The 22317-nt window shown below is 40.9% G+C and overlaps 1 protein-coding gene across 2 annotated transcripts in view; it reads left to right on the top strand.

Moving 5' to 3' along the window:
* The first annotated feature begins 4538 nt into the window (after positions 1-4538).
* eral1 (Era-like 12S mitochondrial rRNA chaperone 1) overlaps positions 4539-22317 on the top strand; it is a 38616-nt gene continuing 20837 nt past the window's right edge. For both annotated transcript variants that reach the window (XM_060913164.1, XM_060913165.1), the window contains exons 1-8: positions 4539-4745; positions 8250-8411; positions 11205-11332; positions 11423-11500; positions 11745-11791; positions 14425-14486; positions 15117-15229; positions 18968-19279. In XM_060913164.1, the coding sequence (XP_060769147.1) occupies positions 4649-4745; positions 8250-8411; positions 11205-11332; positions 11423-11500; positions 11745-11791; positions 14425-14486; positions 15117-15229; positions 18968-19279 (999 nt within the window). In that variant the 5' untranslated portion in view covers positions 4539-4648. The remainder of the gene's footprint in view (positions 4746-8249; positions 8412-11204; positions 11333-11422; positions 11501-11744; positions 11792-14424; positions 14487-15116; positions 15230-18967; positions 19280-22317) is intronic.

Here is a 22317-nt window from a genome sequence, read left to right on the forward strand (position 1 = left end):
CTGTAGATGATGATATGTTCAAACTCTTTGCAATTTTACACTGTCAGACTCCTTTCTGATATTGCTCCACTATTTGTCGGCACAGAATTAGGGGGATTGGTGATCCTCTTCCCATCTTTACTTCTGAGAGCCGCTGCCACTCCAAGATGCTCTTTTTATACCCAGTCATGTTAATGACCTATTGCCAATTGACCTAATGAGTTGCAATTTGGTCCTCCAGCTGTTCCTTTTTTGTACCTTTAACTTTTCCAGCCTCTTATTGCCCCTGTCCCAACTTTTTTGAGATGTGTTGCTGTCATGAAATTTCAAATGAGCCAATATTTGGCATGAAATTTCAAAATGTCTCACTTTCGACATTTGATATGTTGTCTATGTTCTATTGTGAATACAATATCAGTTTTTGAGATTTGTAAATTATTGCATTCTGTTTTTATTTACAATTTGTACTTTGTCCCAACTTTTTTGGAATCGGGGTTCTGAGCACAAGAGAAATAGCTTGTGCACAAGATAATTAAATATCACCTTTCTGGACGTTAGGGGCTCCATATGGATCCGTGTCGGATGTGATAGAGATGTTTAAATGCAGTAATGAGATGTTTAAATGCAGTAATGAGATGTTTAAATGCAGTAATGTATGGCAGAGCAATAGGGCCAGGGTTTTATATTTTATTTGGAAACTTCTGAGAAAAAAACTCAGAATTTTTGAGATTAAAGTCAAAATTTTTGAGGAAAAAATTCAAAAGTTTCGAGAAAAAAGTCGAAATTTTTGAGAAAAAAGTCAGAACTTTCGAGATAAAAGTCAAAATTTTCAAGAAATAAAGTCAAAGTTTTCGAGAAAAAAAGTCAAAATTTTCGAGAAAAAAAAAGTCAGAAATCTGTAGAAGGCGGGCTTCCATACGGAAGTGACACTCACTCGCGACCGGTAGACATGAATGGCTGGTACTTCCTGGTAGCCTAAATTTGTGACTTTTTTCTTGAATGCCCGACTGATTTCGCCTCCTGAAAAGGCCAAGTTCACGACACCGCCTCTTCAAAGTCCAGATAGAAATCACAATATTGTGATTCTGTGCCAAGACTGCAAGGATCTCTTTGTTATTAAACCCAATCCCGAAATAACATTTGATTAAGTCGTCCATTTCAGCAGCACTAAACACAGTAGTAGCAGACTAAGTCTCCGTCAGCTCTGAATGACCTGGTACTTCCTGGTAGCCTAAATTTGTGACTTTTTTCTCGAAAATTTCGAGTTTATTTTCTCAAAACTTTTGACGAAAATTTTGACTTTTTTCTTGAAAATTTCGACTTTTTTCTCAAATTTGTCGACTTTTTTTCCGTGAAAATTTCTACTTTTTTTTCTCAAAAATTTCGAGAAAAAAAGTTTTGAGATTCGTCTCGTCTCGTCTTCTTCCGCTTTAACCGGGACCGGGTCGCGGAGGCAGCAGTCTAAGCATGGAAGCCCAAACTTCCCTCTCCCCAGACACCTCGGTCAGCTCCTCGGGAAGAACACCGAAGCGTTCCCAGGCCAGCCGAGAGACATAGTCCCTCCAGCGTGTCCTGGGTCTTCCCAGGGCCTCCTCCTGGGGGGACATGCCTGGAACACCTCCCCAGGGAGGCGTCCAGGAGGCATCCGAAAAAGATGCCCGAGCCACCTCAGCTGGTTCCTCTCGACGTGGAGGAGCAGCGGCTCTACTCCGAGCTCCTCCCGAGTGACCGTGCTTCTCACCCTATCTCTAAGGGAGCGCCCAGCCACCCTGTGAAGGAAACTCATTTCGGCCGCTTGTATCCGCGATCTTGTTCTTTCGGTCATTACCCAAAGCTCATGACCATAGGTGAGAGTCGGAACATAGATCGACCGGTAAATTGAGAGCTTCGCCTTTTGGCTCAGCTCCTTCTTCACCACGACGAGTTTTGAGATTGTTTCTCGAAATTTTTGACTTTTTTCTCGAAATTTCTGACTTTAATCTCGAAAATTCTGTTTTTTTCTCAGAAATTTAAAAATATGTATGTATTTCTTAGTGGAACTATCGCTCTTCCTGAACAATAAAGAAGATATAAAAATAAAAATGTAAATAAAAAATACAATAATCAAAACATCATCATAAACAAACAGAATAGCGTAGCCACAAGGCAATAACATAACAATGTTCAGAAAGGATTAGGAAGAAGTAATAACTTATCCAATCCTAACCCTCTATACCACCGCTAATCAAATGTCACTTTCCACCATAATAAACTATATATACAAAAGAAAACAAAAGCAATAAACAAAAAAGAAAACATACCAACATACCAAAACATACCGACATGGTATAATATCGACCAAATCATATATACAGATACTTATGTTATGCATATAGACACACATACAATACATATATACAGTACATACATATACACATACCTATAACTATACACTAAATACAAGAAGACCAGTCATAGACTTACTCTCAATTTCATCATCACCTATATAGTCTGCCTGTCCTCTCATCTCATTATCTCTAGCCGCTTTATCCTGTTCTACAGGGTCGCAGGCAAGCTGGAGCCTATCCCAGCTGACTACGGGCGAAAGGCGGGGTACACCCTGGACAAGTCGCCAGGTCATCACAGGCCTGACACATAGACACAGACAACCATTCACACTCACATTCACACCTACGCTCAATTTAGAGTCACCAGTTAACCTAACCTGCATGTCTTTGGACTGTGGGGGAAACCGGAGCACCCGGAGGAAACCCACGCGGACACGGGGAGAACATGCAAACTCCGCACAGAAAGGCCCTCGCCGGCCCCGGGGCTCGAACCCGGACCTTCTTGCTGTGAGGCGACAGTGCTAACCACTACACCACCGTGCCGCCCCTGCCTGTCCTCATTCTCATATATTTTTATTAACATGTTTTTATATACTTTTTTAAACAGTTTTATGTTGGTGCTATTTTTGAGTTCATTTTCCAGACCATTCCACAATTTCACCCCACAGACTGTTATGCACATACTTTTCAGAGTTGTTCTAACATTTACTCTCTTAAAATTCATATCCCCTCTCAGGTTATACCCACCCTGCCTTTCCATAAACGTATTTTGTACCTCACCCGGAAGAAGGTTATGTCTTGCTTTATACATAATTTGTGCAGTCTTGTGTTTAACCAGATCCGTGAATTTCAGAGTGTGTGCTTTTACGAATAATGCGTTTGTATGCTCAAGATATCCCGTATTATTGACGATTCTTATTGCTCTTTTTTATAATGTGCATAACGGCTGCAGGTTAGATTTGTAGGTATTACCCCATATCTCCACACAGTAGCTCAGATATGGAAGTATGAGTGCATTATACAGAGTATGTAGTGATTTATAGTCCAGCATGTGTCTTGATTTCCCCAAAATTGCAGTAATCTTTGCTATTTTTGCTTTAACATGATTAATATGCGGTTTCCAGCAGACTTTATGGTCAACAATCACACCCAGAAATTTTATTTCATACACTCTTCCTATGGTTATGTTGTCAATTTTCAATTCAACTTGAGGGTTCGACTTATATTTTCCAAATAACATAATCTTTGTTTTACTCAAATTCAATGACAATTTGTTTACATTAAACCACCTTTTTAATTTATTCATTTCGGTTGTGATTGTTTCCATAAGCTGCTGTGCATTGTCCCCGGCGCAAAAGATGTTTGTATCATCAGCAAATAAAATGCATTTCATTATACTTGATACATTACATAAATCAGCGGCATGGTGGTGTAGTGGTTAGCGCTGTCGCCTCACAGCAAGAAGGTCCTGGGTTCGAGCCCCGGGGCCGGCGAGGGCCTTTCTGTGTGGAGTTTGCATGTTCTCCCCGTGTCCGCGTGGGTTTCCTCCGGGTGCTCCGGTTTCCCCCACAGTCCAAAGACATGCAGGTTAGGTTAACTGGCGACTCTAAATTGACCGTAGGTGTGAATGCGAGTGTGAATGGTTGTCTGTGTCTATGTGTCGGCCCTGTGATGACCTGGCGACTTGTCCAGGGTGTACCCCGCCTTTCGCCCGTAGTCGGCTGGGATGGGCTCCAGCTTGCCTGCGACCCTGTAGAAGGATAAAGCGGCTAGAGATAATGCGATGAGATGAGACATTACATAAATCATTAATGTACAATATAAACAGTTTAGGACCTAAGACAGACCCTTGTGGTACTCCACATGTTATGGGCAAATAATCAGATGTGTGATCCCCAATTTTTACAAATTGTTGCCTGTTACTTAAGTAGCTCCTCACCCAGTCCAAACCAACCCCTCTGATACCATACCTCTCTAATTTTTTGAATAGAATGTCGTGATTTATTGTGTCAAATTGTTTGGGTGACCCCAAACAATTCCGTAGGTAATGAGATGTTTAAATGCAGTAATGAGATGTTTAAATGCAGTAATGAGATGTTTAAATGCAGTACTTGTGCAATAGTTTAACTTGACTTCAATTCCACTTGTCCAATAGGTGGCGCATGCGCATTAAGCTGCAGTAAGTTTCCGGCTTCTCTCTTTGTGCGCTCTTTGACAGAAGCATCATGGCTGCGCCCTGTGTGCATGTGAACTCAAGCCTGTGCAGCCGAATCGCCTCGCTTGTGTAATTAATCGTGTTTCCTTGTACAAGGCTTACATTTATTTGTTCGCGGTTGTGAAACATGGCTCTGCGCATGTGCGAGTGGTTCTTGTGCAGGACTTTGCGCTTTTCCAGCCGGGTGAGCTCGATGGAAACTGCGCCACTGCGACTGAGGGCAGGTGTGTTAACAGTGGGAGACAGAAAACAACACAATAACAACACTACAGTTCCAACAGGCAACTATGTGAAGATTTGCAAATCGTAGAAACTCTGTATTTCAGTGAAAATAGTACAAAGGCAACATATCAGATGTTGAAACAGAAATTGTTATTGCTTTCTGAAAAATACACTACCGTCCAAAAGTTTGGGGTCACCCAGGCAATTTTGTGTTTTCCATGAAAAGTCACACTTTTATTTCCCACCATAAGTTGTAAAATGAATAGAAAATATAGTCAAGACATTTTTCTGGCCATTTTGAGCATTTAATCGACCCCACAAATTAACGTGATGCTCCAGAAACTCAATCTGCTCAAAGGAAGGTCAGTTTTATAGCTTCTCTAAAGAGCTCAACTGTTTTCAGCTGTGCTAACATGATTGTACAAGGGTTTTCTAATCATCCATTAGCCTTCTGAGGCGATGAGCAAACACATTGTACCATTAGAACACTGGAGTGAGAGTTGCTGGAAATGGGCCTCTACACACCTATGGAGATATTGCACCAAAAACCAGGCATTTGCAGCTAGAATAGTCATTTAGCACATTAGCAATGTATAGAGTGGATTTCTGATTAGTTTAAAGTGATCTTCATTGAAAAGAACAGTGCTTTTCTTTCAAAAATAAGGACATTTCAAAGTGACCCCAAACTTTTGAACGGTAGTGCATACAGTATGCTCATTTTGAACTGGATATCAGCAACACATTTCAAAAAAGTTGTTTACCACGGTGTTGCATCACCTCGACTTTTAACAACTGAGGAGACCAGTTGCTGTAGTTTTGAAAGAGAAATGTTGTCCCATTCTTGCCTGATATGAGCAATTCCAGCGTTACGGACGTGACACTTGAACTCAAAATGGCAACAAATGACCCAGTGCATGTTTTATTGTCTCCCAGTATTTAAACAGGTGTTGCATATTTTAAGGCTGTACCATACTGGAGAAGTGATAGAACAAGAACAATTCCCATAGTACATCTAGGGCATGCCAGAAAACGCCAATAAAAGATGCGTTATGGACGTGACAGAAAAAGTATCACTTTTCTTGGGTGACTGTACATTTTTATCAAACTCTGTGAAATTGTAAACCTAATGTCGAAATGGAGATATCCGTTTGATAGAGGGGTCCAAGGTGAATATTAAAAAATCTTTGTTTAAAATATTTTGTATTTCATGCAGAGTTTCGGAAGGAAAAGTCAGCGTTATGGATGTGACGAAATTCCGTTATGGATGTGACGCGTCTGAAATAGACATGGCATATGTTTAGAAAATCAGCAATTTAACCACCATAACCCTTTGAAAAACTCTCTAAATATCAGCTAAAACTATCAAAGTTCTTAAATAATATTTAGGATGGCTATTGTTTTGCTGTTTTGTGGATTTTAGCATACATTTCTGTGGCTTGTGGCAATAATATAGAATTGTACATGATCAAAGTTGATTTTAGCTTGGGGTTTTACATTATAAGAAAGAAAGACTGACAGTGACACATTAGGTTGGTTACAAATTGGTTCAACTTATTCACATCTGTAAAATACAGGCCTAGGTGATATCTCTGGGAGTGGTTTTGATGTATTACATGTTGCTTTATTTTTGCATGGTGAGGTTGACATTTACATGGAATTGCCCATATACAATTTCAGATTCTCAACAGTTCTGGGTCTCATTTGTGATATTTTGTGCTTCGTAATGCACCAAGTGTTTTAAATGGGAGACAGGTCTGGACTGCAGGCAGGCCAGTTTAGCACCTGGACTCTCTTACTACAGAGCCATGTGCAGAAAGCGGTTTGGCATTGTCTTGCTGAAAGAAGGAAGGCCTTCCCTGAAAAAGATTTTGTCTGGATGGCAGCATGTTGCTCTGAAACGTGTATACATCATTCAGCATTAATGATGCCTTCCCAGATGTACAAGCTACCCATGTCATGTGCACTAATGCACTCTCGTACCATCATACATGATGGTTTTTGCATGTTCTCCCCGTGTCCGCGTGGGTTTCCTTCGGGTGCTCCGGTTTCCCCCACAGTCCAAAGACATGCAGGTTAGGTTAACTGATGACTCTAAATTGACCGTGAGTGTGAATGGTTGTCTGTGTCTGTGTGTCAGCCCTGTGATGACCTGGCGACTTGTCCAGGGTGTACCCCGCCTTTCGCCCATAGTCAGCTGGGATAGGCTCTAGCTTGCCTGCGACCCTGTAGAACAGGATAAAGCGGCTACAGATAATGAGATTTCTACTTTTGATTTGTCAGACCTCAGGACAATTTTTCACTTCGCCTCAGTCCATTGTAAAAGAGCTCAGGCCCAGAGAAGGTGGTGGTGGTGTTTCTGGATATTGTTTAGATCTGGTTTTAACCTGCATTTGTGGATGCAGTAATGAACTGTTTTCACAGACGATGGTTTTCTGAAGTGTTTCTGAGCCCATACAGTGATTTCCACTACAGACATGTGTCTGCTTTTAATGCAGTGTCTCCTGAGGGCCTGAAGATCACAGGCATCCAGTGTCAGTTTTCAGCCTTGTCTCTTGCATACAGAGATTTCTCCAGATTCTCTGAATCTTTTAATGATATTATGTACCATAGATGATGTGATCCACAAATCCTTTACAATTTTATTTTGAGGAACGTTATTCTTAAATTGTTGCACTGTTTGCCCATGCGGTCTTTCACAGAGCAGTGAACCCCTCCCCATCTTTACTTCTGAGAGTCTCCGCCTCTCTGGGATGCTCTTTTAATTCCCAATCATGTTACTGACCTGTTGGCAATTAACCAAGCTAGTTTTGTTTAGCATTACACAGCTTTTTCAGTTTTTTGTTGCCCCTGTCCCAACTATTCTGAAACATGTTGCTGACATCAAATTCAAAATGAGCATATATTTTTCAAAGTACAGTAAAATTTCTCAGTTTCAACATTTGATATGTTGTCTTTGTACTATTTTCAATGAAATATAGGGTTTCCATGATTTGCAAATCGTCATCTCATCTCATTATCTCTAGCCGCTTTATCCTGTTCTACAGGGTCGCAGGCAAGCTGGAGCCTATCCCAGCTGACTACGGGCGAAAGGCAGGGTACACCCTGGACAAGTCGCCAGGTCATCACAGGGCTGACACATAGACACAGACAACCATTCACACCTACGGTCAATTTAGTCACCAGTTAACCTAACCTGCATGTCTTTGGACTGTGGGGGAAACCGGAGCACCTGGAGGAAACCCACGCGGACACGGGGAGAACATGCAAACTCCGCACAGAAAGGCCCTCGCCGGCCCCGGGGCTCGAACCCAGGACCTTCTTGCTGTGAGGCGACAGCGCTAACCACTACACCACCGTGCCGCCCTGCAAATCATCATTCTGTTTTTTATTTATGCTTGCCTTTTCTGTTTTTATGATCACAGCTTACTAGTGAACGGTGCTATACAAATCCAAATAACGGTTGCTTGGGTTGAATTTCTGAAATCTGCCATTCTCCTGTTCTTCAGCTCATCGTGGCTGTGCAGTGAAGAACGCTGCGTTTCACTTTGTTCCCACCTGTTTTGTGTCCACCGAGGTTTTTCTGGACAGACTTCTGAAAGAACATAGGCTCGGCTTTGCGGAGAATCCTGCTGGCTCCCCTGCACATACTGCTATTCCCCCGGATAAAGGTAATCCTAATCCTGATTCCCAGTTTGCGGTCTCGAAAGGGCAGTTTACAAAAAACAGGTGTAACTCTCACTTGCATGGTTTTGTTATAGACTGGCAGTAATTTGGCCATAAAGTTGGATTTGACTGAATTCACACTGTGTTCTGTTTGATGTTTTCCACCATGGTGGTCTCAAGCACTATAATGTAACATAGTAGTGTTTACAGTTGAGTGCAAAAGTTTACATCCCCTTAAGACAGAAGTAATTTATATCTGAAGTATCTCAGATGTTGCCTCATTAAATGAAAACATGGTCAAATAGTGTGTTAAGATATCAGTCGTGGAACAAATATCTAATTGGCGTCTCGTCTTGATAGGAATATTCTCTAATGTCTTTAATGCCATCCCTTGGTATTTATAACTCATAACTATATCTTTTATATTCTCTGAACAGGTTTTTGATTCTCAGTGTTTTGGGCTCATGCTCTGTTTTTTTGCTGATTTTGCTGTATAGGTTGTCTTGTTGCAGGGTACACTCACATTTTGAATGTTTATCTACCCAGAAAATGGGAGATATTGCAAAAGCCCGATGTTATACTCAGCTGTGTGTGTAATTATGGCTAATACTTAATGTGAATTCATCCATCCATCATTCTATTACATCATCCATCTATCTAGCCATTATACTATTACATATCATCTATCCATCTGTCCATCCGTCCATCATCCCATTACACATCATCTATCCATAGCCATCCATCATCCCATTACATATCATCCATCCATCCATCCATCCATCCTTACATATCATCTATCCACCTGTCCATCCAACCATCATCCCATTACATATCTATCCATCCTTGCATATCCATCCAGCCATTATCCCATTACATACCATCCATCCATCATCCCATTACATATCTTCCTTCCATCCATCCATTCTTGCATATCCATTCAGCCATTGTCCCATTACATATCCATCCATCCATCCATCCATCCATCCATCCATCATCCCATTACATATCTATCCATCCATCCTTACATATCATCCATCCATCCATCATCCCATTACATATCTATCCATCCATCCTTACATATCATCCACCCATCCATCATCCCATTACATATCTATCCATCCATCCTTACATATCCATCCATCCATCCATCCATCCATCCATCATCCCATTACATATCTATCCATCCTTGCATATCCATCCAGCCATTATCCCATTACATACCATCCATCCATCCATCATCCCATTACATATCTTCCTTCCATCCATCCATTCTTGCATATCCATTCAGCCATTGTCCCATTACATATCATCCATCCATCCATCCATCATCCCATTACATATCCATCCATCCATCCATCCATCCATCCATCCATCCATCCATCCATCCATCCATCCATCATCCCATTACATATCTATCCATCCATCTTTACATATCATCCACCCATCCATCATCCCATTACATATCTATCCATCCATCCTTACATATCCATCCATCCATCCATCCATCCATCCATCCATCCATCCATCATCCCATTACATATCTATCCATCCATCCTTACATATCCATCCATCATCCCATTACATATCCATCCATCCTTACATACGGCATCCATCCATCATCCCATTATACATCCATCCATCCGTCATCCCATTACATATCATCCATCCATCCATCCATCCATCCATCCATCCATCCATCCATCCCCATCCATCATCCCATTACATATCATCTGTTCATCCATCCATCCTTCCTTACATATCCATCCATCACAATTACATATCTTCCATCCATCCATCCATCCATCCATCCATCCATCCATCCATCCTTCCATATCCATCCATCATCCCATTACATATCTTCTATCCATGCATCCTTACTTATCCATCCGTCTATCCATCATCCCATTACACATCATCCATCCATCCGTCTATCCATCATCCCATTACACATCATCCATCCATCCATCCATCCATCCATCCATCCCATTGCATATCATCTGTCCATCCATCCATCCCATTACATACCTACCATCCATCCATCCATCCATCCATCCATCCATCCATCCATCCATCCATCCATCCATCCATCCCATTACATGTTCATCCATCTCTCCATTATCCTAGTACATATCCTTTCCTCCACCCATCCTTTATCCCATTACTTATTACATGGCTTTGTTGAACACTTATCTGTGTAACAGACCCTTGCTCTGAATAACAGACCATTGCTCTGGACCAAGTCATTAGTGGAATCAATAAAATCATTTTTAAATTAATATTTTGTGTCAAATTATTGATGTCTTTAGCAAGAAGCCATATAATAAGCAGGATAATGTACAGCGAGCTGATCATTATTGCAAAATAAACCCCTTCAGGGTGAATCAAGACCCCTCTGCTTTGTGTCAGTGTCCTGCAGGGTGATGCAGGATCCATCCTTTATACCATTACATTATCCATCCATCCTTTATCCCATTACATCTTCATCCATCCTTTATCCTATTACATCATCATCCATCCATCCTTTATCCCATTATTTATGGCTTTGTTGAATACTTGTATCTGTATAACAGAACCTTGCTCTGAATAACGGACCCTTGCTATTGGCGGTCCTTCTATCCTTTATCCCATTACATATTCATTCATCCATTATCCTGTTACGTTCTTAAGCCATCCATGCATTATCCCATTACTTATGATTGATTGATCAATCCATCCATCAGTCTATTTCATTACATATCATTCACTCATCTATGCAAAAATTGTATTTTTGTTTTTATTCTGTTCCCCCCCCAAACAAGTTGAGCACTTTTCCCTGATGCTGAAAGATCCAGATCAACCAGAAAATCCAAAGCTTTTGAGAGTGGCTATAGTCGGTGCTCCAAATGCAGGGAAATCGACATTGACCAACCAGCTCCTGGGCAAAAAGGTACAGTGTTTCTTAACCTTAGCTACTTCCTTGATGCAATAGTTTTTGTCAATTATGAAACATTTCTCATGTTTTGTCTCTTTAAAACAGCTGTTTGCAACCTCCCAGAAAGTGCATACCACGAGATCTCGTGCACTCGGGGTGATCACCGAGGATAATACTCAGATTGTAAGTCACTGTGGTGTTAAAAAAACAAAACAAAACCCCACACTTTCACAATTCATTCCTCTCAATCTTAAAAGTAAATAATTTTTTGTCTCTAATCCTTAACTAGAATATAATGACATTTCCAAGCTATGATCCCGTTTCACTGGAAAGACGCTTTACGGAGGAAACAAAACTGTATGATTTCTGTTGCACGTTTTCTTTAACGTCTTTAAGGTAAACTACTTGTTGTCTTTTTAAATATCAGATTGTGCTGGATACACCTGGCCTCACGACACCATCTCAAGCTAAAAGGTACATTTTAATGCTGGAAATTTTGAATTCGATCTGGAATAGTGTTGGTAGTGGAATTATTGGCACCCTTTTCTCTTGTGCTGAAAGCAAGATGATTATGAGGAAGGAGGAAGTGATTGATTTTTTTTTTCTGCGTGTGTATGTGTAAAACAGTCGGGTTTCCGTCGACTGAGAGCAAGTTTGAAAGTTTGTTTGCACTCGTTTTAAGTGTTCTTTCGAGATGCCAATCATAAAAGGTGTGTTTTTGAGAGAAAATGCTCTTATTTAGGAAAAGTTCTCATGAGAGTAATTTTATTAGCTCATCTGGCCGACGGGCAACGAACTTATGCCATCACGTGTCGTCCGGCGTCGTCCACATTTCACGAAAATCGCTTCTTCTGTCTCAATTCTTCACCGATTTTTATTCTTTTTGGCAGGAAGGTAGGTCTGCCTGGGGTGCATATACTGTACCCTCTACCCAAATTTGCATAATTGCAATTAATAACGAAGACATGGAGTAATTAAGCCCTAACGAGCAGTTTCCACCCAAATCACTTCTTCTCCCTCAGTTCTTCACCGATTTTTATTCTTTTTGGCATGAAGGTAGGGGTACCTAGGGTGCATATGACTTCTACCCAGATTTGCTTAATTACAATTATTAATGAAGTTATGGACGAATTAAGCCTTAATGAGCAGTTCAACAAAAATCACTTCTCAGTCAATTCCTCACCGTTTTTGGATTCTTTCTGGCAAATAGGTCGGTATTCCTAGGGTGGATATCGCTTATATATATACAGCCCCAATTCCAAAAAAGTTGGGACAAAGTACAAATTGTAAATAAAAACGGAATGCAATGATGTGGAAGTTTCAAAATTCCATATTTTATTCAGAATAGAACATAGATGACATATCAAATGTTTAAACTGAGAAAATGTATCATTTAAAGAGAAAAATTAGGCGATTTTAAATTTCATGACAACAACACATCTCAAAAAAGTTGGGACAAGGCCATGTTTACCACTGTGAGACATCCCCTTTTCTCTTTACAACAGTCTGTAAACGTCTGGGGACTGAGGAGACAAGTCGCTCAAGTTTAGGGATAGGAATGTTAACCCATTCTTGTCTAATGTAGGATTCTAGTCGCTCAACTGTCTTAGGTCTTTTTTGTCGTATCTTCCGTTTTATGATGCGCCAAATGTTTTCTATGGGTGAAAGATCTGGACTGCAGGCTGGCCAGTTCAGTACCCGGACCCTTCTTCTACGCAGCCATGATGCTGTAATTGATGCAGTATGTGGTTTGGCATTGTCATGTTGGAAAATGCAAGGTCTTCCCTGAAAGAGACGTCATCTGGATGGGAGCATATGTTGCTCTAGAACCTGGATATACCTTTCAGCATTGATGGTGTCTTTCCAGATGTGTAAGCTGCCCATGCCACACGCACTAATGCAACCCCATACCATCAGAGATGCAGGCTTCTGAACTGAGCGCTGATAACTTGGGTCGTCCTTCTCCTCTTTAGTCCGAATGACACGGCGTCCCTGATTTCCATAAAGAACTTCAAATTTTGATTCGTCTGACCACAGAACAGTTTTCCACTTTGCCACAGTCCATTTTAAATGAGCCTTGGCCCAGAGAAGACGTCTGCGCTTCTGGATCATGTTTAGATACGGCTTCTTCTTTGAACTATAGAGTTTTAGCTGGCAACGGCGGATGGCACGGTGAATTGTGTTCACAGATAATGTTCTTTGGAAATATTCCTGAGCCCATTTTGTGATTTCCAATACAGAAGCATGCCTGTATGTGATGCAGTGCCGTCTAAGGGCCCGAAGATCACGGGCACCCATTATGGTTTTCCGGCCTTGACCCTTACGCACAGAGATTCTTCCAGATTCTCTGAATCTTTTGATGATATTATGCACTGTAGATGATGATATGTTCAAACCCTTTGCAATTTTACACTGTCGAACTCCTTTCTGATATTGCTCCAGTATTTGTCGGCGCAGAATTAGGGGGATTGGTGATCGTCTTCCCATCTTTACTTCTGAGAGCCGCTGCCACTCCAAGATGCTCTTTTTATACCCAGTCATGTTAATGACCTATTGCCAATTGACCTAATGAGTTGCAATTTGGTCCTCCAGCTGTTCCTTTTTTGTACCTTAAACTTTTCCAGCCTCTTATTGCCCCTGTCCCAACTTTTTTGAGATGTGTTGCTGTCATGAAATTTCAAATGAGCCAATATTTGGCATGAAATTTCAAAATGTCTCACTTTCGACATTTGATATGTTGTCTATGTTCTATTGTGAATACAATATCAGTTTTTGAGATTTGTGAATTATTGCATTCCGTTTTTATTTACAATTTGTACTTTGTCCCAACTTTTTTGGAATCGGGGTTGTATATAATATAGCTTGTAGATCATGTATATAGTTTGCAACGTTTATTGAGCAAGGTGGCCCACTTTAGATCGTTCCTTCTGGACTAGACGGGGCCCGAGTGAGCTACGCCGTTATTGATGGTCTTGTTGTGAGTAATTGGACATGTAAACATCGTGTGTGATTTTTATTCTGGTTCCTAGTTATACCTTAATGGAAAAATTGTTTTCTTGAACGGGATTGCATTAATAACTCCCCCGTCTAATTTCTGTTGTTTACAGACATCAGCTGGAAAAGACTTTTCTTGTGGATCCGCTGAGATCATTACGACAGGCGGATCTCGGTAACGTTTACTCCAAATTCTACGAATGTTGTAAAGTCATTTTATGTTTTCCCACCCGGGAATCTCTTCAGGACAGAGTGTTTTGCAGTTTCTTAGTGGCATGACAAGCTGTGTTTTATTTTTTGTCTTATTAACTTGAAGAGAAAAAACCAGAAGACGTAAACATAACTATAAACTGACTGAAAGAAGTACAGGATAACGTAATGTTCATTCATGTTGAATGAATAAAAACAAATTGTCATTGTTGAAAAATCACTGTGGTATAAAAGGAATACAATGCTTATTCGAGGAAAATAATGCACTTCGGGACGATAATAGCAGCTCAGCTTTGTGTCGGCTGCATCGCACCACTCCGCTGTTGATGATTTTCCTATCCCAGCATGCACCCGAGTGTTGTACACAGATACTGCTATGATCTTGAAAAAAAATGTGTGGAAACAGATTTTTAGGTTTCTTCAGGTGACATTTAAAGTGCTTCTGAAATGGCATACGATCGTCACAAGAACAGTCTGTTCCATAAATAGTCCAGAGTCCATTCACAGCATTTCTCATTTCCAATGATCTTAAATAGACCATTGCCAGATGTATCATAAATAATGATTTTTTTTTTCCCCCTGCTTCAATGTGCAGTGGTGGTGTTGGTGGACGTCTCAGACAAGTGGACTCGCGGTAGGATGGACTTTGAGGTGCTGAAGTGTCTGGCCATGAACGCACACATTCCTGCTGTCCTCGTCCTCAATAAGGTAACCTCATTAATGCGGCTGGCTCACTGTTCCAGTTTAGAATTTGTTCATATATAAATATACCGAACGCCACTGATGGGTTTTTCCCAAATGTATTGAGACAACCTTAAGGAAAGGAGGTTTGATATGAACTTATAGTGAATAAGAGTCCTGGGATGAGCACAGGGCAGTGTTTAGGATCACAGCAACAGTCCTGAGGTAGAAGTCGACAGGATCCTGGATGAAACAGAGCATCAGGAAGAAGTGAATCTTGTCACTATAAAAACCAGTCGTTGTTTATCTTGTGTTTTGTTTTCTTATATTATGTTTTATGTTGGGCGGCACGGTGGTGTAGTGGTTAGCGCTGTCGCCTCACAGCAAGAAGGTCCGGGTTCGAGCCCCGTGGCCGGCGAGGGCCTTTCTGTGCGGAGTTTGCATGTTCTCCCCGTGTCCGCGTGGGTTTCCTCCGGGTGCTCCGGTTTCCCCCACAGTCCAAAGACATGCAGGTTAGGTTAACTGGTGACTCTAAATTGACCGTAGGTGTGAATGTGAGTGTGAATGGTTGTCTGTGTCTATGTGTCAGCCCTGTGATGACCTGGCGACTTGTCCAGGGTGTACCCCGCCTTTCGCCCGTAGTCAGCTGGGATAGGCTCCAGCTTGCCTGCGACCCTGTAGAAGGATAAAGCGGCTAGAGATAATGAGATGAGATGAGAGATGTTTTATGTTTTGTTATCCCCCGCTGGCTGAAAAGCCCGAAGAGGGATTATGTGGTGGTGATGTCTGTCTGTCCATCCGTCTGTCCTGGGAAGGGTACTCACCTTCTGAAATCAACTCCTCTCATAATTTTTGGAGGAATTTCACCAAACTTGACAGGATTCTTTGTTATATGTCGGTAGTATGCATACTGCAATTTCGTTAAATTGGGTCACATTTTACCAGAGTTACAGCCCTTGATTAACAAAATTATACTTTGACAATTTCATGAAGGCGTGCTCACCTTCTGACATCAACTCCTCTCAATATTTTTGGACGAATTTCTCGAAGCTTGGCAAAAGGCCTTGTTATATGACGGTAATACGCATGTTGCGATTTAATTTAGTTTGTGAAAATTTTGCCAGAGTTTTGACCCTTGATTCAATAACTTGTACTTTGACAATTTCATGAGGGTGTACATTCTTCTGAAATCAACTCCTCTTACAATTTGTGGAGGAATTTCACCAAACTTGGTAAAAGGCTTTGTTATATGACAGTTATACCCATATTGAAATTTTGTTTAATTTGGGCACATTTCACCAGAGTTATACCCTTGATTATTAACAACCTTGTACTTTGGCAATTTCATCAAGGTGTGCTCGCTTTCTGAAATCAACTTCCCTCGCAATTTTTATTATCCCCCTCTGGCCGAAAGGCCCGAAGGGGGTTTATGTCGTGGCGATGTCCGTCCCAGGAAGGGTGCTCACCTTCTGAAATCAACTCCTCTCTCAATTTTTGGAGGAATTTCACAAAACTTGGCAGGATTCTTTGTTATACACTACCGTTCAAAAGTTTGGGGTCACCCAGGCAATTTTGTGTTTTCCATGAAAAGTCACACTTTTATTTCCCACCATAAGTTGTAAAATGAATAGAAAATATAGTCAAGACATTTTTCTGGCCATTTTGAGCATTTAATCGACCCCACAAATGTGATGTTCCAGAAACTCAATCTGCTCAAAGGAAGGTCAGTTTTATAGCTTCTCTAAAGAGCTCAACTGTTTTCAGCTGTGCTAACATGATTGTACAAGGGTTTTCTAATCATCCATTAGCCTTCTGAGGCAATGAGCAAACACATTGTACCATTAGAACACTGGAGTGAGAGTTGCTGGAAATGGGCCTCTATACACCTATGGAGATATTGCACCAAAAACCACACATTTGCAGCTAGAGTAGTCATTTACCACATTAGCAATGTATAGAGTGGATTTCTGATTAGTTTAAAGTGTTGATGACACGTTTTTGACATCTTTGGCGATGTTTTATAACATAAAAAGTAATTCCCGATGATCCATATATTAATTCACGAAGGCGCCTATTTTACAAGTTATGATAAAAAAACGCAGCTATTTGGGCAAATTTGACGGGGCTGCAGCACCCAGGAGACGAAGGAGGAGGAGGAGCTATATGACGTCAGCGAAAGAACCTTCCTCCTAACTTACCAGTTTGTTGTTGATGCGACAGGTGTTCAGTTTATCATTATTAGTATTTTTATTATACATTATTATACATTTTTTTTATATATATATATAAAATTTTATATGTATATATATATATATATATATATATATATATATATATATATATATATATAAAATAGTTATTATGCCTTCGCGTTCTGTTGCCGGCTTTTGCTCCAAAACCCACAAGGATGGGGTAAGTTTATTCAAGTTTCCCAGAGATCCCGAGCTGCATGCGAAGTGGGTGAAGCAAGTCAGGCGCACTCGTGACAAGTGGGAGCCCTCACCAACATCCGTCCTGTGCTCTGAACACTTCGATTTGGATTGTTTTGACACCCTTCCCAGCTTAAAAGAATCTCTTGGGTGTTCAGTTCAGCACAAACGTGTGTTACTACCATCAGCAGTGCCTACACAGTGTTGCCAGATTGGGAGGTTTCCTGCCCAGTTGGGTGGTTTCAAGTGCATTTTGGTGGGTTTTGAACATATTTTGGGCTGGAAAACTTCAGCAGTATCTGGCAACAGCGGGCGGGAAACCTCCCAATCTGGCAACACTGCCAGTATTCCGGAGGGGGTCTACTAGTAGCTATGCCGGATCCAAAGACAGTCCTCCTGTCAGAATGTGTTGTGAAACGACATAAGATAAAGGTACGTAGCGCTATAGATTCTACATGATAATCATAAATGTAATCATAAAGTCAGCGTGATATCAGTCATGTATTTGCTTGTGAAAGCTTGCGGCTTTCATGTAACTGCCGCCTAGCAACGAGAGGCAAAGGGTAAAGAGGGTAGGCTATCATAGATTCTATTCGGAAGAGATCAACACAATTCTAGACTCCCAGAAGAGGAAGAGCTAGCACTAGAGAGTTCACCGGCGTTTTCATGCGCCATTTCCATTGAGTAGAACCAGAGTAGAACAGCCAGTGAACCGCAGCGTGTTCTCCCGCTGACGTCACAACATGGCCGCGAGCCACGGACCCAGTTTTCTTGTGCTGTGCAATTAAAAGTTGGATATTCGCGTAACAACAGCTTCTTTTCACGTAATTATAACAGAAATCTAACATGTTTACCATGTTGTATAGTTTATTTAAGAAATTGCATAGAGTCATGTTCGTGTCATCAGCACTTTAAAGTGATCTTCATTGAAAAGAACAGTGCTTTTCTTTCAAAAATAAGGAACTTTCAAAGGGACCCCAAACTTTTGAACGGTAGTGTATGTCGGGAATATGCATATTTCAATTTCGTTCAATTCAGTCACATTTTACCAGAGTTATGGCACAGTTGCCAACGGGGGATATTGTGCTCTCAGAACACTCTTGTGTTTTGTTGTGTTTTTTGTGTTTTGTTTTATTATGTTTTGTTTTATGTTATCTTATGTTTTCTAATATGTTTTATGTTTTCTTGTGTTGTTTTGTTTTATATATTATGTTTTGGTGTGTTTTATGTTTTTTACGTTATATTTTTCTTATTTATTTATTTAAAATATTTATTGCTTTTTGTTTTATGTTGCGTTGTGTTATGTTATGTTTGGGCATGTCTCACACACATCCAGGTGGACCTCCTAAAGAGCAAACCCTTGCTGCTGGACATCACTGCAGAACTGACCGAGGGCATCGTGAACGGCAAGAGGCTGAAAGTGCGCAGTTTAGTGAAGCCGCTCCGAAAGGAAACGCAGGAGAAGCAAACGGAAAATACTTCAGATTTGCAGAACGGAGAAGCGCGAATGCCAAATCCAGACACTGGGCTTCTGCGAGGCCTGAGCAGAGAGCAGCTGAGGGCCCTGAAGAGCCGTAAGGGATGGCCACACTTCAAGGACGTGTTCATGATGTGCGCTACAGACAGCGAGGACGTGCAGACGCTGAAGGTAGACAACAACACGTACTTGACCTGGCTCACATGATCGTGTAAAATATTTTTCAAGAACTCTTATCTGGGACCTTGAAGGACAACTGACTGTAAATAACCTGATCATAATAATCGATAATAATTTGAGGATTTAGGATGATCAGATTATTCAGCACATGTATGCTGTTAATCGGATTTCGTGATGCTGTATCTGTGTATATAGGAGAAAAATTGAATTAAAAGATTGGCAGCTTGAAAAGGAACAATAGAATGATTAGTAGTACGTGTGTTTATCAGCACGACTCCACTATTTAATTAGATTGTGTTTATACGAGTCTGAGTACTGCTTCTTACGTCTGCTTGATGTAAGAAAGAGCAATGCGACCACATCACTACTGGAGGATGGAATCAAACAAAGAGCTGCACTACTTGTGAAGGTATTACTAAAATAAATCCCATAAGTGGCTCATGTATAGCCAGACTGTTTCCTCTTTATCACACCGCCCAAATTATTCCCATACTCCCCCCCCCCCCCCCCCCTTTTTTATTTTTATTTTTGTGTGTGTGTCTCATCCATCATCTGATCTGGGACCAGCAACAACCCGTTCCAGAAGGCGCCAGCATTTACAGCACCCAATATCATCAGAGGAAATACTTTATTTCCTTATCATTCATGCAGAAATAATACCAACGATAAAAAACAGACTCCCTTTATGCGGCTTCTCCACTTCTCTGGGCTCTTACGAAGTGTGGAGAACGACTTGATACCCAATGATTGTTGTTTTATGTATAAAATATATAACGCCAATGTGAATATATATAAAGGCTATTACACGGTTGCACAAAGATATGAAGTTTATCTTCGAGTGGTGAACATATTCATGAATGAGTGAAAATATTTTCAACACGAGAAGAGGAGAAAACCCTGGGAGTGACATCATTGGAGTGAAATATCGGGAATTATTATACATACAGGACGCTTTTCGATGAGATAAAAACGTGTGTTCTATTCCCTTCTAGCAGGTTTCATTCATTTGGTTTGATAACATGCAATATTGTTAGCACATCGCTTATCCTACGTGTATTATGTCACTCTACCCAATGGAGAATGTTGTCAAGACAACACGACGTCACACGTCGGAGATGTAAAACTTCCGTGCTAGCGAGCAACTGTGACAGTTTGTAAATAAACATGGCCGCCTGGTTTGCGTCGTTAAATACGGAAGATTTTGAGAGAATTTTGGCTGCCAGGTTGTTCTGTTGTTGATTTTAAAAGTAAATTATATCTGGAAATGAATACTTAGATATGAGTGAAAAATACTGTGGTGAGCGTGCGTGGAAGAAGAGCCTGGAGACAGAAATCTTAGTTTCTCGGTCATTAGCCTGTGCTAGTAGTTCTCGGTAGCACTGGCTTGACTGCGCTTGCATTGGCCTTCGCTAACACTATTGCTGAACGCTACACCGGCTGGAAGGTGACTTCACTGCCGCACTAACAGCACCGAGTCATGGGTGAGCTAGTGTTGGCCTTCGAGAATGCTGATATGAAGAGAGTTTGTATGTATAATAATAATAATAATAATATTGGCTGGCTTTTTTTGTGGTATATCAGATATATTCCATTCAGCTAGCATGATATTGAACGAATCGAAGACGAGTAGACCACTCAACACCAGCTAATACTATTATCCCCCGCTGGCTGCAATGTCTGTCTGCCATCCGTCCGTCCCAGGAAGGGTACTCGCCTTCTGAAGTCAACTCCTCTCTCAATTTTTGGAGGAATTTCATGAAACCTGACAGGATTCTTTATGTGTCGGTAATACGCATATTGTAATTTCGTTAAATTGGGTCACATTTTACCAGAGTTACAGCCCTTGATTAACAAAATTATACTTTGTCAATTTCATGAGTGTGTTTTCCTTCTGAAATCAACAACTCTCACAATTTTTGGAGGAATTTCACGAAACTTGGCAAAAGGCATTGTTGTATGTCGGTAATGCGCATATTGTTATTTTGATCAATTCGGTCGCATTTGACCAGAGTTACAGCCCTTGATTAACAACCTTATACTATCACAATTTCATGAAGGTGTGCTCGCCTTCTGACATCAACTCCTCTCACAATTTTTGGACGGCTTTCTCGAAGCTTGGCAAAAGGCCTTGTTATATGATGGTAATACGCATATTGCGATTTAATTTAGTTTGTGAAAATTTTACCAGAGTTTTGACCCTTGATTCAATAACTTGGACAATTTCATGAGGGTGTACGTTCTTCTGAAATCAACTCCTCTCACAGTTTGTGGAGGAATTTCACCAAACTTGGTAAAAGACTTTGTTATATGACCGTTATATGCATATTGAAATTTCGTTTAATTTGGGCAAATTTCACCAGAGTTATGCCCTTGATTATTAACAACCTTGTACTTTGGCAATTTCATCAAGGTGTGCTTGCTTTCTGAACTCAACTTCCCTCACAATTTTTGGAGGAGTGTCATGTAATTTGGCAAAAAGTTTTTGTCCCCCGCTGGCTAAAAGGACCAAAGGGGATTATGTCGTGGCGATGTCCGTCCGTCCCGGGAAGGGTACTCACCTTCTGAAATCAACTCCTCTCACAATTTTTGGAGGAATTTCATGAAACTTGACAGGATTCTTTGTTGTACGTCCGTAATACACATATTGCAATTTTGTTCAATTCAGTCGCATTTTACCAGAGTTATGACAGAGTTGCCAGCGGGGGATGTTGTGCTCTCAGAGCACTCTTGTTTAAATATGTTACTCAGATCCGCGATGCATTTCGTATGAAAATGCGAGTTTTTCAACACGAAAAGATAAACTTCATATCTTCAAGCAAATGTCTGCCCCCCCAAACGAGTGACACAGAGATTTGTGTCATGGTTTTGGTTCTTCATGTCCCAGATGTGCGTCCAATGAACAGTACAAGTGGCGTATTTCCCAGTAAAGCACTCGTGTCCATATAATATATGTGCTTATGTGGCTTTATAACTTTATAAATGATTAAATTAAATTAGATTAGATTCACTTTATTCATCCCACATCGGGG

The sequence above is a fragment of the Neoarius graeffei genome, chromosome 28 (assembly GCF_027579695.1).
Source record: "Neoarius graeffei isolate fNeoGra1 chromosome 28, fNeoGra1.pri, whole genome shotgun sequence".
Taxonomy (NCBI): Eukaryota; Metazoa; Chordata; class Actinopteri; order Siluriformes; family Ariidae; genus Neoarius; species Neoarius graeffei.